The 15,640-nt window shown below is 40.7% G+C and overlaps 1 protein-coding gene across 2 annotated transcripts in view; it reads left to right on the plus strand.

The window, feature by feature from the left end:
* The window catches only part of Sdccag8 (SHH signaling and ciliogenesis regulator SDCCAG8), a 181,299-nt gene that overhangs the window by 120,237 nt on the left and 45,422 nt on the right, over window positions 1-15,640 (plus strand). For both annotated transcript variants that reach the window (XM_042701143.1, XM_042701142.1), the window contains one exon: window positions 4,018-4,149. In XM_042701143.1, the coding sequence (XP_042557077.1) occupies window positions 4,018-4,149 (132 nt within the window). The remainder of the gene's footprint in view (window positions 1-4,017; window positions 4,150-15,640) is intronic.

Genomic DNA, 15,640 nt, shown 5'->3' on the forward strand with positions numbered 1-15,640 from the left:
ATTATTTTAAAAAAACTAAAAATAAAAGCATTACATGTCCATTTTAAAAATTCATAAAATAAGAAATATATTTCTACCCTTATCACCAGAAATAATCAGTATTAATGTATCCATAGCATATAAGTCAAGGTAATTAAAATATAGAATGAAATTGCACTATGCAGACTCATTTTTAATATTTACCATTTCTTATATATTAGTAAGAACGTCACACTAAAAGTCAATAAATAACACTAGTACGTTCCTATATCATTAGAACAATATCTTGGTGTTCCATTATATAAGCCATTTAACCAATTTCCTTTCATAGATTTCTGAGTTAAGCAACCTTCTGAACAACTTTATTTTTTTTCTAGGAAAAACCTTCCTACAAAGAATATTCTCACATAAATGTGAGTTTTTGAAATATATGGCTTTTATATGTAAAGGTTTTACATTTTTATATTGTAAAATCTATTATTGTAATTTTCCTTTTTAAAATGCTTTTTCCTGGAGAGGACTTGAAAATAGATAATAGTTCTTTTGACATTTTTTTCCTAATTTAATTTGAGGATTTTTTTCTCCTTTCATTTATTTTTAGTGTAAAAATTAGGAGAAATGCTAAATTAAAGTTGTATTATTACTTCTTGTAAGTTCTTTTTTTTTTTTGTCGGTCATGGGGCTTGAACTCTGGGCCTGGGCGCTGTCCCTCAGCTCTTCAGCTCAAGGCAAGCGCTCTACCACGTGAGCTACAACGCCACTTCCGGTTTTCTGGTGGTTTATTGGAGATAGGAGTCTCACAGTCTTTCCTGCCCGGGCTGGCTTTGAACCGAGATCCTCAGATCTCAGCCTCCTGAGTAGCTAGGATTACAGGCGTGAGCCACCAGCACCCGGCTGTAAGTTCTTTTATATTGTAAATGGTTCTGAAATATAAGTCATTATTAACCCATTTGGACTATTTCAAATTTCGGTGTTTTCTTATTAGGAGAAGTAAGTTCAGATGATCAGATCTGAGTTTAAAAATGAGATAAGCTATGTTCTTATCTGTAATCTAGCAAGATAGGCTACAATTGAAAGGAATGAATAGTAGACTAGTACCTGTATAAAGGCTAGAGGTTTTAGAAACTGCTGGCAAGACCTGGACAAGCTTCTTTTGGGATGACCTTGGGATGACCTTTGCTCCACTATGAAAATACAGTGAGAACAAAGAGAAGTGAATTTGGCCCTACCCATGGTGTCCTGTTTTATACCAGGAGTCTTTCTTAATCTTCAGGAAACAAACCAATCATTAGTCTAAGGTACTATTGATAATATAATATAGAAGGATTTCATACTTTCACTCCCAGCTAGCAAGGCATTGGGGCACAAAGGGATGGTGGCAACAGTTCACAATTTAAAAGAAAGAAACAGTTTTCTTGGATAGGCTCCCTTCTCATCTGCAAACTTTGAGACTTGAAATGGTCATCTAAGACAGCGTATATCCTGTAGGACCTCAGCCATCACCCAAGGGAATACAGTGATGCCAAATGGAATAGGTGAAGGCAGAGCATTTGTAAATCATATTTGACTTAAGAGCGGAGAAATATCAGACTTCACATCTACAGAGAGGAATAAACATGTACAAAACAAGCCTATCTGAGCCGGGCGCATGTAATCCTAGTCACTTAGGAGGCTGAGATCTGAGGATCATGGTTTGAAGCTAGCCCAGGCAGGAAAATCTATGAGACTCTTAGCTCCAATTAGTCACCAGAAAACGGGAAGTGGTGCTGTGGCTCAAAGTGCTAGAGCCTTGAGCAGGAAAGCTGTAGGACAGCACTCAGGTCTTAACTTCAAGCCCCATGAACAACCAACAAACAAAACCTAGTTGATCTGCTCTCAATCTCAGGAAAACTTGGAGAATGGGGTGGAGCTGAAACCCAAATGGGCTTTCCCACCTTCATCCTTGGAGCCAGGCACTGCTTCTACTTTACAAAGACTCAGGGCTTCCTCTCTGAAGAGACCAAGCCAGAGAATTCTGACTGCACTAGGGCACTGAAGTTAGAACAAACAGAGGGATGAAGAAAAGCCTGTATTCTGACCCGCGATTTCCACCCCCTCCTTGGACAGTCAGGGCTGTGCCCTGAAGCAGGAAACTGTAGGTTCCACCTCTTGAGAAAAGTGACTGGAGGAAAGCATGTAGAAATCAACCACTGGAAAAGATGGCTTGCCAGAATCACAATGTGGTTTTGGACAGCAAGGACCAAGTACTTATTATAATGCAACCACAAATGAGAGATTAGTACATACATTGAAACTGGAGGTACGAGAAGAGGCCTGCCAGGGAGTTCAGTCCCTGTCATAATAGGTTAGCTGAAATGTCTCCGTTAATGGCGTAAGAGAGTTAACGGCATGAACACATCTATAAATATGGAGGAAGATAGGAAAGAAATAACTTTATAGAAGTTGAAAGTATTTGTCACTGCATGGTTTTGATGACAAAGTTGCAGGGCAGGAGACTGCTGTTCTTTATTAGTAGTCTTCTAAAAGAATTTATTAACCAGAATTGCTGGACAAGCAGAACTAACAGGATGTCTATCCATTGGTCTATTGATGGCTCTGTTGCTATAGATCTGCATCAGCATAGGTCTAGATAAATGGACACTTACTTCATTAGGCTGGAGAGCCAGGAAGGGTTGTGATTCAAGTCGAACTCCAATCTGTTGGCAACAACTCTTTTTACTCAGAAGTTAGCTTTCCTCTGTTAAGCACTTCATCTGATTGGAAGAGGCCCACTAGCACTACAGGGGGTAATCTGCTTTACCCAGAGCCCACCCATTTAAAATGTTAATCTCCTCCTGCAAGAAACATCGGGAAGAACATGTGGCCAAATATCAGGGCACATGGTCCAACCACATTGACACATGAGATAGCCAGTATAGAACAACTGGAGTTTCAGCCACATGCTGCTAAATGGGTTCCACTAACTAAAAGAGACTCTGTGTTCTAGAAATTAGGCCTAAGGCTTCGTTAGCAGCACAGGCCTGGTCTACAGTAAACATATAACAAATACTTGTCTTTTAAAAGAGAGATTTGGTCATGCTTGAACCATTTCTATTAGAGTAAGTTCTTCCTTCATCCCTATAATATATGTATAGTAACTTAATTTTTATTGCATAGTTAATGTTTAAGTATGGAGTTTGAGATAAAGCTGTACAAGAAAAACATGCAGTAAATGCAGAAAGTTCACAAGACACCCTATCTCAGCTGATAGCAAAAAGCTAGACGTGGTGGGTACCTGCCATCCCAATTATTGTAGAGACATGGATAGAAGGAGCTGGCTGCCGGTGGCTCACGCATGTAATCCTAGCTACTCAGCAGGCTGAGATCTAAGGATGGCGCTTCAAAGCCAGCTCAGGCAGGAAAGGCCGTGAGACTCTTGTCTCTAATCAACCAGCAGAAAACCAGAAGTGGTGCTGTGGCTCAAGTGGTAGGGATCTCACCTTGAGCTGAAGAGCTAAAGGACAGCATCCAGGCCCAGAGATCAAGCTCCATGACCAAAAAAAAAAAAAAAAAGATACAAGGATCATGGTCCATACTAGCTCTATTGTAAGTAGAAGAAACCATTTACAAAATAACTAAAAAGAAAAAAGGAGGGTTAGGGATGTGACTTGCATGGTAGAGCACCTACCTAGCAAGTGCAAAGTCCTGAGTTCAAACCTTAGTACTATTGAAAACCATTTAAAAATGTAGTTAAAGCTGTGCACTGGTGCCTCATGCCTGTAATTCCAGCTACTCAGGAGGCAGAACAAAGATCTGAAGACCACAGTTTGAAGCTAGCTGAGGCAGGAAAATCTGTGAGAGTCTTCTCTCCAATAAACTAGCAAAATACTGGCAGTGGAGATGTGGCTCAAGTAGAAGAGCACTAGCCTTGAGCAAGATGAAGCCTAGGGACAGTGCTCAGGCCCTGAGTTCAAGCCCCAGGACCGGCAACAGCAACAAAATATGTATGTTAGTAGAAAGAACCTTTCACATCTATTATTTCTGTGTTTCTACCTCTAGATCTGAAATAGCTCAGCTCAATCAAGAAAAAAGGTATACATATGAGAAACTGGAGAGGTTACAGAGGAGGAACAGCGAGTTGGAGGAGCAGTGCGTGCAGCATGGCCGAGTGCACGAGACGATGAAGGAGAGGTAATGGAGGGGCCGAGGGTGGAATGTGCGCTGTCCATGGCTGCGGCCCAGCAGGAAGTGGCGATTAGCATCACCAGCCTATGCAAGGGTGTGCGCCAGGTCATTGCATCTGCAGTGTTCTGAGGACCTGCAGAGAAGGCGCCGCATTCTTTATTTGCTCTTCTCTAAAGATACAGATTCGATTTAATATAAAATAGTGGAGGAAACCCATCCACCTGTAAGGTCCAAGTTGGTGGTCCTAGAAAGGAATTTCAGAACTCTTCTTCTGAAGTGAGGGTTTCTATGCTTTGTGTAAGACAAAATGTGTAGTAGACTAAATGGTAGGTATCAGAGTTGTTTTGAGAGTATTATTACCATCAGGATTTGGATCCAAACCCTGGGCTTTTTTCTTTTTTATTGTCAAGGTGATGTACAGAGGGGTTACAGTTACACAAGTAAGGTAGTAAGTACGTTTCTTGTCAAACTTGTTACCCCCTTCCTCATTTTTCTCCTACTTCCCTTCCCCTGTCTTTTATTAAGTTTTGGAAAATTTTTGTAAGATAGAGTCTCTGTACTCTCTGCTGGCCTCAAACTCACAATCCTCTTGCCTCAGCTTCTTAATGCTGGATTACAGGTGTGCACTATACTGCCACCCCTGGCTCCTTTCTAATGGAATTACTTTGAGCCAGTCACTTTCCATCTCCGAGCATTGTTTCTTCACATGCATATTGGTGTTGTACTGATAGTGCCCACCTTGATATAAGGACCAAGTAAAGCTCCTGCTTCATAATGGCCACCTCCAAGGTGCTCTCTTTTCATAGACGGAGAAACTCAGTTCACAGGGACTAATGGCTTTGACCCAATTCAGAGATCAAGCTCAGATCTTGACCTGTTGAATCCACATTTCTTTTTCATTTTATGTAATATTGGATTTTGTTGTGGTTTGGTAAGAAACATAGCTTCTCAATATTTTTTAATCAATATGTAATTTCTAAATTCTATGTGACAATGGATTCATCAGGAACAAATATCCAGCCAGCACTGAGTTGCTTCTGTCGCTCTGGACTTCCCCTCATGATGGCTGTCATAGCAGCAGCAATCAGACTAGTGGTGGAAGTGGATGGTCTGACCTCCAACTCCCCACCTCATTCTCTAGAGGCCACGTGCCTTCTCTGTTTCAAAAACAGCATTGACATCATGAAAGGCATATGAAGATGCTAGAGATTTTGTTTACTTTTTTAAACTTAAGTAAACAAAGCATGGGAAGAGATAATGATAGTGTATTTTTACAACTTTGCTTACTTGCTCTATTGAGGATATGAAAAGCAGTTAGAAAATGTTACTGCTTTTCAGTTGACAAAAATAGTAAAGTGTAGCTATAGTAACAAAGTATCTAATCATTCATTCATTCACTTCTTGAAATATTTACTTAAACCTAGCCACTGCTATAGGCCAAGGGTCAGAAAACTTTTTGTATAGGTCATAGTCCATATTGTAGAGCTTTTAAGGCCACATTGTTCTCTGTGATGTTCTTTGTTTTTGTTTTTGTTCTTTTTTGGAACAAAAATGTAGTAACTATTCTTAGCTTAAAAAGTTTAGAAAATAAAGCAGACAATTTGGCACTTGTGCCATAGTTTGCTCCGATATAGGCAACCAAGGAATCATTCTAGTATTAATTTTTGTTGTTATATTGCGTGCACACTGTTTTATGTACCTAGAGGCAAACCCAGAAACTAGCTGTTATTGTCATCTCCATTTCCAGATAGAGAAGACTCAGAAAAGGAAATTTACCAAGTGAAAGTCACAGGGCAAATTCATAATTCATTCACTGCAACAGGCTGCCACTGACTCACACCTGTAATCCTAGCTGCTCAGGAGGCTGAAATCTAAGGATCATGGTTTGAGGCCAGACTGAGCAGGAAAGTCCTTCATATTCTTATCTCCAATTAACCACAAAAAAAGCCGGAATTGGAGCTGTGACTCAAGTGGTCAAGCACTAGCATTAAGCAAAAAAAGCTCAGGGGTAGCATCCAGGCCCTGAGCTCAATCCCCAGTACTAGCACAAAATTAAAAAAAAAAATGCTCAGGGACAGTATGTAGGCCCTGAGGTCAAAGCCTAGGACTGACACTAAAAAATAAATTTTAAAAATTCATTTAGCAGATATTTATTGGTTACTTCTATGTATTATGTTCTTCTGCCGGGTGCTGGGAACAAATTAGCAAAGTAGATATGGCTCCTACTTTGGTGAGCACACATGATGATGGCTGTTGACAAAATAATTTCACTAATGTCTCATTAACCATGATAATGATCCATTTTTTAAAAAGAGGAATAGGTGCTGGTGGCTCACACCTGTAATCCTAGCTCCTTAGGAAACTAAGAACAGGAAAATTGAAGTTCAAGGCCAGTCCAGGGAGAAAAATCTGTGAGATTCTCTTAGTTGGAAGGAGCTGGGCATGGTGGTTTGTTCCTGACATCCTAGCTACTTCAGAAAGCCTAAAACAGGTAGACAATAGTCCAGGCATGTACCTGGGTAAGAAGGGAGACCTTACACCAAAATATCAGAGCAAAGAAACACCGGAGGATTTGCTTAGTGATAGAGTGATATGATACAAGGTCCCGAGTACTGCCAAAAAATTAAAAATTAAGAGAAAGAGAGAGACAGAGACAGAGATGGAGACAGACTTTGTGATCCATGCACATTTAATATGCAGACATTCTTATAGGGGAAGTCTCAATGAGAACATGATTGATTGTAAGTGATAGATGATTAGCTTTCTAGAACAGGACATGACAACCAGCTGGGGCTGTAGTTACTTATTTTCTGTTGCTGCTTTTGTTCCATAAATGTCAGGGTCTAGGCATTGCATCGGTGACAATGGCCTCTTGACCACACAACTGCCTGTATTTATCCCTGTCCCCGAAAGTTATTCAATTCCTGGTATAGAGAAAGGGAAACTGTAAGACTGAAGGTACTGACATAGGAAAGGTGCAACTGTTTTGTTCTTTTCTCTTCCTTCGTTCCTTCGTTCCTTCCTTCCTTCCTTCGTTCCTTCCTTCGTTCCTTCCTTCCTTTCCTTCTTTCTTTTCCTTTGTTTTTCTTTCTTTCTTTCTTTCTTTTTTTTTTTTTGTTGGTTGTGGGGCTTAAACTCAAGGCCTGGGTGCTTTTTGCTCAAGCCTAGCACTCTACCACTTTGATCCCCAGCACCACTTCTAGTTTTCTAGAAGTTAACTGGAGATGAGAGTCTCATGGATTTTGCTGTCTGAGCTGGTTTTGAACTGTAATCCTCAGATCTCAGCCTCCTGAGTAGCTAGGATTACAAGCGTGAGCCACCTACAACCAGCCTTTGAGCTTCTTTTTGCTCAAAGCTAGAGCCCTACCATTTAAACTACAGCACCATTTCCAGCTTTTTCTCAGAAGTGTTTTTGAGTCCCATGGACTTTCCTGCCCAGCCTGGTTTCAAACTCCAATCCTCAAAACTCAACCTCTTGAGTAGCTAGGATTACAGATGTGAGCCATCAGCACCCAGCAAAAGATGCAACTTTTTTTTTTTTTTTGGGTCAGATCGTGGGGCCTGAACTCTGGGCCTGGGCACTGTCCCTCAGCTCTTCAGCTCAAGGCTAGCGCTCTATCACTTGAGCCACAGCGCCACTTCCGGCTTTATCTTTCTGCTTATGTGGTGCTGAGGAATCAAACCCAGGGCCTCATGCATGCAAGGCAAGCGCTCTATCACTGAGCCACCTTCCCAGCTCCTAAAAGATGCAACTTTTGAGGAAGAGAAAGAACCATGTGTTTAAAAAAAAAACAAGAGAGAGAACATGGCTCATGAAAAGGTTGGAGAGGCAGGTAGGGCCTAGCCTATAGACCCTGCCCTGCCATTTTCATGCAGACTTTTAATTCTGATGCTAATGGAAAAAATAAATTAAAACTGGAATGATGTGATCAGATTTGGAATTTAAAACAGCCTGAGTAGATAATGGAATGGAGCAGAATCATAGTGTTTCAAAGAACCAGTGGGGAGCTACTGAATAGTGAAGTGAGGAGGAGGAGAAAGGAGATGATGATGATGATGATGATGATGATGATGATGATGATGATGATGATGATGATGATGATGATGATGATGATGATGATGATGATGGTGGTGGTGGTGGTAGTGGTGGAGGTGGTGGTGGTGGTGATGATGATGATGGGTTGGGCTATAGCCCAAGTGAAGATACACAGAAGTGAACAGATTGGCAAATCATTTAGGAGGTAGACTCAACAAGACCACTAATGCCCTTGGTGTTGTGTAAAGAAAGGATGAGTCCCAGGTTTCTGGCAAGTGCAGTGGTTACAGAGTGATGCTATATACTGAGCACTAGAGAGCTCGCCAAAGAAGCAGATTTGCCATTGACATCACCTAGGTTTGGGATAAGACCAAGTGTTCCGATCTGTCCAGACTGAATATAATGCTCAGGGGGTAGTGTTGCATGAGCAGGTGGGCGGAAGGGGCTGGAATCAGGATGTGGGGCTGAGCTGGGCTGGAGACAGTTTCCTTCCACCTGTGGAGGATGTTCACACCTTTGGGGGAAAATGGAGTCACTAGAAAAAAAACAGAGTCAAAAGGAAGGAGGGCTTACTGACCGGCAGGAGCCTGTACTTTTAAAGGTAAAATACAGGTTGGAGAAAAGGATAGACACTAGTAAGCCTGAGAAGCAGGAACCGGGAAGTATACGTTGGCATGGAGGAAGGGATCACTTCTGTGCAACTGACAACTGGTGACACGTGTTTCAGCTGCAGAGTGGGTACAGAAGCCAGATTTGAGTGGGTTGAGGTAGTGTGAGACTGCAAGGGGGGCAGGAAGCCCAGAAAGCTGCCTGGGTGTGGACAGTGCAGACGCGTATATTCTCCTTATAAAGATCACAACAGTTCAGCGCTCCAGCCAGTGTTAGAACCTCTGGTGTCTACAGACAGTCTAGGAAATCCATATTAAAGATACAGCTTCTTAAATTATCTTTCTACTAGATAGAGAATTTTGATTCACAAAATTTCTCCTGAAAAACAGAAGGTTTAAGAGCACTTAAGTGTGTATGGAGTGGAGCAGGCCCTGACTTGGAGGTCTTTCATTGCTGTGTTCTCTTACCTAGCTGTGTACTATCTCCAGCCCTCAATAGTTCTGACCATGTTGTCACTTGTACAGTTCTGCATTGTTCCTATTTATGTATTTATTTTTGCAGTACTAGGGTTTGAATTCAAGGCCTTGTGTTTGCTAGGGAAGTGCTCTACCACTTGAGCCACATTCCTGGACCTGACACATTCTTTTCTGATATACATTGTTTTGTTTGAATGATATACATAAAAACCTTTGTCCAAAAACATGAAGCTTCTGGTTGAAATAAAACAAGCTAGTAATGAATACAAACTTGGTTAATTTTTTGGTAAAATAGTCATAGGATGACTATTACCAAAACCTTACATTCTTATTCCCTATTCCAATGGAAATTTTATCCTTCAAAGGACTGTGAATGAGAAAAAGGTTGTTTGGCTCAGTTTTAGAGGTTTTGTTCAGTGATTGGTTGGCCCCATATCTTTGGACCTGTGTTGATACATGGTGTGAAAGCGTATAGCAGAGGGGCCGTCCAGCTTTTCACCACTGTACCTGAACTTCTGAGAAAAACAAGAGTTAATTTTAAAGAAGATTTAATTTGACTCAGGGTTTCATTCATTAGTGGACTGGCTCTTGCTTTGGGGCCCATGGGGAGATGGCAGAAGGATGTATCAGAGAAAAGCTGCTTAGTTTCTTTCTTTCTTTCTCTTCTTCTTTCTTTCTTTCTTTCTTTCTTTCTTTCTTTCTTTCTTTCTTTCTTTCTTTCTTTCTTTCTTTCTTTCTTTCTTTCTTTCTTTCTTTCTTTCTTTCTTTCTTTCTTTCTTTCTTTCTTTCTTTCTTTCTGTCTGTCTGTCTTTCTGTCTTTTTAGATAATACTGTTTTTCTTAGTTTCTATCTCCAGGAAATAGAGAAGGGAAGGATGAATGGAACAACATTTACCCTTCAAGGATTTTGCCCTGGTGATCTACTTCCTCCAACGAGGCCTCCCTTCCTGATAGGTCCTTTCAGCTATGAATTCATCAATGGATTGGGGCATTGAAGAGGTCAGCAGCCCCCTCATGAGCCAATCACAGTGGGGAAACAGAAAGCAAGAAGGAAGGACAGAGAGAAAGCAAGCAAGAGTGAGAGAGATAGAAAGAAAGAGAGAAAGAAGGAAAGAGAAAGGAAGGAAGGAAGGAAGGAAGATAGGATGTAAGGAAAGAAAAAGGAAAAAAGGAGGGAGGGAGGGAGGGAGGGAAGAAAGGAAGGGATGGAGGGAAGGAGGGAGGGAGAGAAGGAAGGAATGAGGGAGGGAAGGAAGGAAGGAAGAAAAGAAGGAAGGGAGGAAGGGAGGGAGGGAGGAAGGACAAGAGGTAGAAGAGGAAGAGGCTGAGAAGGAAAGGAAGGAAGGAAAGGAGGAAGGGAGGAAGGAAGGAAGGAAGGAAGGAAGGAAAGAAGGGAGGGAGGGAGGGAGGAAGGGAGGGAGGAAGGAAGGACGAACAAGAGGTAGAAGAGAAAGAGGCTGGGGATTCACAGTGCTTTGCAGTGTGACTTGCCTCCTATGACCTGACAACTTTGTACGGGCCCCACCGCCTTCCTATAAAGTAAGCCTGGGTCCCTGTCCTTAAGGAGGGACTTCACAGGATGCTTTATTTAGATTTGAACAGCTTGTCAAAAGTTTGCCAGTTCACAGTGGAGGTAGCCTTGCCCCTACTCTGTCTCCTGAGAGTCACTCTTGGCTTCCAGAAACTCCAGAGGTAAGGAGAAGAGCGTCTAAGGCCCCACCCCATTGGCAGTTGAATGTCCTAGATATCTTCCTCATTTCATGTTCGCTGTGACTTCCAGAAAGCATAGAACTTTCTGGTGTCAGATTTAGGATAGTAGTGTTGTCCATGAGAGAATTCCTTGCAGTTAGGAGAGTCATCAATCACACCGTAGACCACAGCTCCTGGGTAGCAACGGCCAGGAGTCACCTCAATGCTTATGGACAGTTTTAAAGCCTACAAAGTGAACATTTGCAAAATAATAATATTTGTTTTTTTTATGAATCAAAACAACTTGCTGAGAAAGCTAGAGTACTATTCTACTGGCTGCCTCTTTGTCTTTCCAGGCGCCTATGATTTGTGGGAAATATGTTTAATTACTACATTATCAGTGTTGTACTGAGAATGTTTAGGTTTTAAAATGCAGCTGTTTTTGCTTTTAATTACAAATTTAGTTTCATCATAATAATTTGGTTTGTTTTGGTTTATTTTGTTAACCTCCTACAGTGCAGTATTACATTCTTGGTTTAGCAGTATAATGGGTTTCCAATAATGACATTTCAAATTTGGTATGGATTACGATTCAGAGATGAATCATCTGTATCTCTTGCTAAAGCAGATGGATATATAATCTTTGCCTCCTATTCCTCCATATCACACATTTTCAAAGTGAGGAATTCCTTTTGTGATATGCTGCTTGCAAATTGCTTTTATATCTGACAGCATAGTTACTGATAGAAGGAAATTGACAAAATGACTGTTACTTTATATTTATATGCTATCATGATATAATATTACATCCTTCATATTAGAAACATTAGCATTAGATATAATAGTATATTTCTTCATTATCACTAGCATTTATTTTGCTGACTGTGGCCTCAACTATGGGATCTCACAGCAATCTGAAAATATGTACAAGAACAAGCTTAGAAAAGTTTACTTATCTCTCCCAAGTTGTACAAAAATTACACTGTTGAGGTTAACAGCAATCTCTTCCAAGTCCAGCATTCAGTGTGTTATAGATAAATCCCTAAGACCACTGGGAACCATGTTTTATTAGACTTTATTAGGAAGACCTAAAATTGTGCCACTGCCCTCCCAACAACACAGGACATTTCCACCCTACTTATTAGCTAATAAGCTATTTTAAACAGCCCACGTGCTGGAACAAGGAAGAGGCAACAATAACCTATCCCCTGGGAGAAGATTGCGTAAAGAACGAAGTTCCCTAAGAGCAGGAGTACTGGCTTGATCTGACATACAGCCATGGCCACAGTGTGTACCTTCAGTGTCCTCCAGGGACCTATGTCGTGAACGCTGGTCCCTGGGGTGGTAGAGTCTTTCTGAGGTGAAGCCCAGGGGAAGTCACTGGGGCATGTCCTTGAAGAGGAAGGTGAGACTCTGGCTTCCTCCTCTTCCTCTCTATTGTTTCTTGGCCATCTTCAGTGTTGAGGCCTCTGCTTTGAAGCCCTGAAGTAGAAGGTCGAGAGACAGTATGTATTGTAGTTAAGAGCATGCAACCTAGAACCAAAACTTTCTAGATTTTCTAGCCATGTGGCCAGGAGCCTTAAATTTAGCCTTAAATTTTATCTTCATCACTTTCTTTTTCTGTAAAATGTTACCTGGTAGTTATGAAAATTCCCTAAAAATCCATACACTGTCTTTGGAACAGCACATGATGCGGAGTTTGTGCTCAACAAATGCTTCACTCTGTGACTCCTCTGAAGCCCTTCTTTCATGTGTGTGCAGCGGGAGCTCCCGGCTCTCCACGCTAGAAGGCCTTGTCTTTACTCTGTGGGTCAATATTGGCCCTCACGCGTTTTATCTGTGAAGCAAAATATTTTGTTCACATAATGTTATTTCTGAGGAAAAATGCCTTCTGCATTTTGACATAGCTTTTGATTTTGAACATTTTGGACCTTGACATGGACTTGGACTATGCCTATGATATCATGTGAATGTATGAAGGTATGTGTGTGTGTGTGTGTATGCATGCATGCACATGCGCGCACATGCATATAGTCAGTGTGTTCTACGTATATGTGTAAACCAAACACAAAATTTCAACATGGATACATTTATATGTTTTTTAAAAATCACATTTTTATGGTAGTTGAACATTAGAAACACACTTTTTTTTTCCCCTTCAAAGACTTTATTTTTCAGAGCAGTTTTAGTTTTATGGCAAAATTAAGAGGAAGGCAAGAGTTTTTCCATACACTTCTTCCACGAGAGGAGCACAGTTGCTGCAGTTCATCAACCTGCCTTGGCCTCCACGTACCTTAGGGTTCACCCTGAGTTTTTCTGTTCAGTGGGCCTGCCTGCATTATGACAGACATCCACAACTCTGGAATCACTCCAAGCCTCTTCACTGCCCTGGAAATTCATCCCCCATCTGCCCCAACTTCTGGCTGCCGCTGATGTGTTTTTTCCATGCTCCCCACCCCCCTTTTCCAGAATGTCCTCTCCTTAGTGTCAGGCAGCACATAGAACCTTTCTAACTGGTTTCTTGCACTTAATAATAGGCATTTTGGTTTCCCTCCCATGCTTTTGCAGCTCATTTCCTTTTAGTGCTGAACCAAACTCCATTGTTTCTAGGTACCATACTTTATCCATTTCTCTAAGAAAGAACATCTTGGTTGCTTCCATGTTTTGGTAATTATGACTAACTATATATAGCTGTATGTGAGTTTGGGTGTGTCTAAATACTGTAATGTATTACTGTATTACATGTAGTGCGTGTGTGTTTAATTTTGTAACCTCCAAGCTGACTTGTGGCCGCACCATTTGCTTTCAATCAGCAATGATGAATGGCGCTCCTGTTGCTCCACGTCTTCTCTACCATGTTGTTAGTGTTTCTAACTTCTAGTTTCCGGGCTGTTGTCATAGTTCTAGTGGTATACTGGTTTCTCGTTGTTGTAATTGGCATTTGCCTGATGATTGTGAAGTGCAACATGTTTTCATATGATTTTTGGGGATCTGTGTCTTCTGCAGGTATGTGTGTGTTAAGACATTTGTCTTTTATTTTTTGGTGCCAGTATTGGGGCATGAAATTAGGGTCTTGCACTCTTGGGGGGGGGGGTCTTGCACTCTTGCATGGCTTTTACTCAAGGCTGGTTTTACCACTTGAGCTACAGTTCTACTTCTGCCATATTTTGGGTTAGTTGGAGAAGAGTTTCTCAGATCTTCCTGCCCTGGCAGGCTTCAAATTACAATCCTCAGATCTCAGCTTTCTGAATAGCTAGGAGCACCACCAGAATGTGAGCCACTAGCACCCAGCAGATTGTATGTTTTCTTATTGTCAACTTTTAGGAATCCTTTGTGTATTTTGGATTAAAGTCCTTTATTATATGTGTCCTGGTCTAGAAGTGTAGCTCAGTAGTAGAGATTATCGTTTGCAAGGCTCTCAGTTCATTCTCTAGCATTAGCGGGAAAAATCAAATAAGTAAACAAAGCTTTATAAATATTAGATACGTCCTTTGCAAATATTTCTCCCTAGTCTGTGGTTTGTCTTCTAATTCTTTTGACATTGTCTATTGCAGAGCACAAGTTTTTTGATTGTCATGAAATCCAGTTTATCAATCATTTTTTCAATGGATTTTTGAAATCTTTGATGTTGTTTCTCAAAAGTCATTGCCATATTCACGGTCCTCTGGGCCATCTGTTATCTGTAGATGTCATCTAAATTTTGGCAAACATCTGTAACCAGTTTTAATGGTTATATAATATTTGTTGTTTTTGTTGTTTTACATGTTATCTTTAGATGTTACCTTTTAGATGTTATGTTTGGTGTTTTACATTTAAGTCTGTGATCCATTTTTAGTTAATGTGTGTGAAAGCAGTAAACTTCAGGTGGATGTTTCTCTTCTCTTCTCTTCTCCTCTCTTCTCATCTCTTCCTTCCTCCTCCCTTCCCCACCCTTCTCTCTCCTGCATGTGGATATTCAGTTGTTCTAGCACTATTTGTTGAAAAGACTATCCTTGCCCCATTGGATTACCAGTGCTCTTTTTTCAAGGCAGGTGACTGAATTTATCTGGGAAAAATTACTTTTGTTTTCTGAGCATGGAACCAGTTGTACAAAGCATGGTATTTCCACGGCTTTGATCATATTCATACCTCAGATTATTATATCTTATAATAATCCTTCTCTCCACTGCCTTACAGCTTACCTTCTACTTCTTGTCCTTTGCCCATCACATTCCACATATGAAAGAAACATGTAATGCTTGACTTTGTGAAAGAGTCTTATTTCACTTAACATGATGCTCCACAGTTCTATCCATTTTACTGAAAACCGCACAGTTGCATTCTTTTTCTTGCTGTATATGGTCCACACTTTCTTTATCCAGTCATCTGTAGATGGACACCTTGATTTATTCCAAAAATTGGCCACTCAAGCAGCCCTAACTTCATTAGATCTTTTCCTTAGAAACAAATGCAGCTAATGAAGTTTAATTTCAATTTCTGAGAGGGAAAATATTATAACATTTAAAAATTAAGAAGAAAAAACTGTTAAGAACATAAGGTACTAGGAAATAACTAATGCCTGTTTGGAGGCAAAATTTTTGACAAACCATCTGTAACCAACCAATTTTAATGGTTTTAAAATATTTGTTATTTTTGTTGTTCATGTAATTAAGCTTGGATAATCAACAATGTTCGGCTAGTAATAAGGA

The sequence above is a fragment of the Dipodomys spectabilis genome, unplaced genomic scaffold (assembly GCF_019054845.1).
Source record: "Dipodomys spectabilis isolate Male_0828 unplaced genomic scaffold, ASM1905484v1 ptg000288l, whole genome shotgun sequence".
NCBI classification, from domain to species: Eukaryota; Metazoa; Chordata; class Mammalia; order Rodentia; family Heteromyidae; genus Dipodomys; species Dipodomys spectabilis.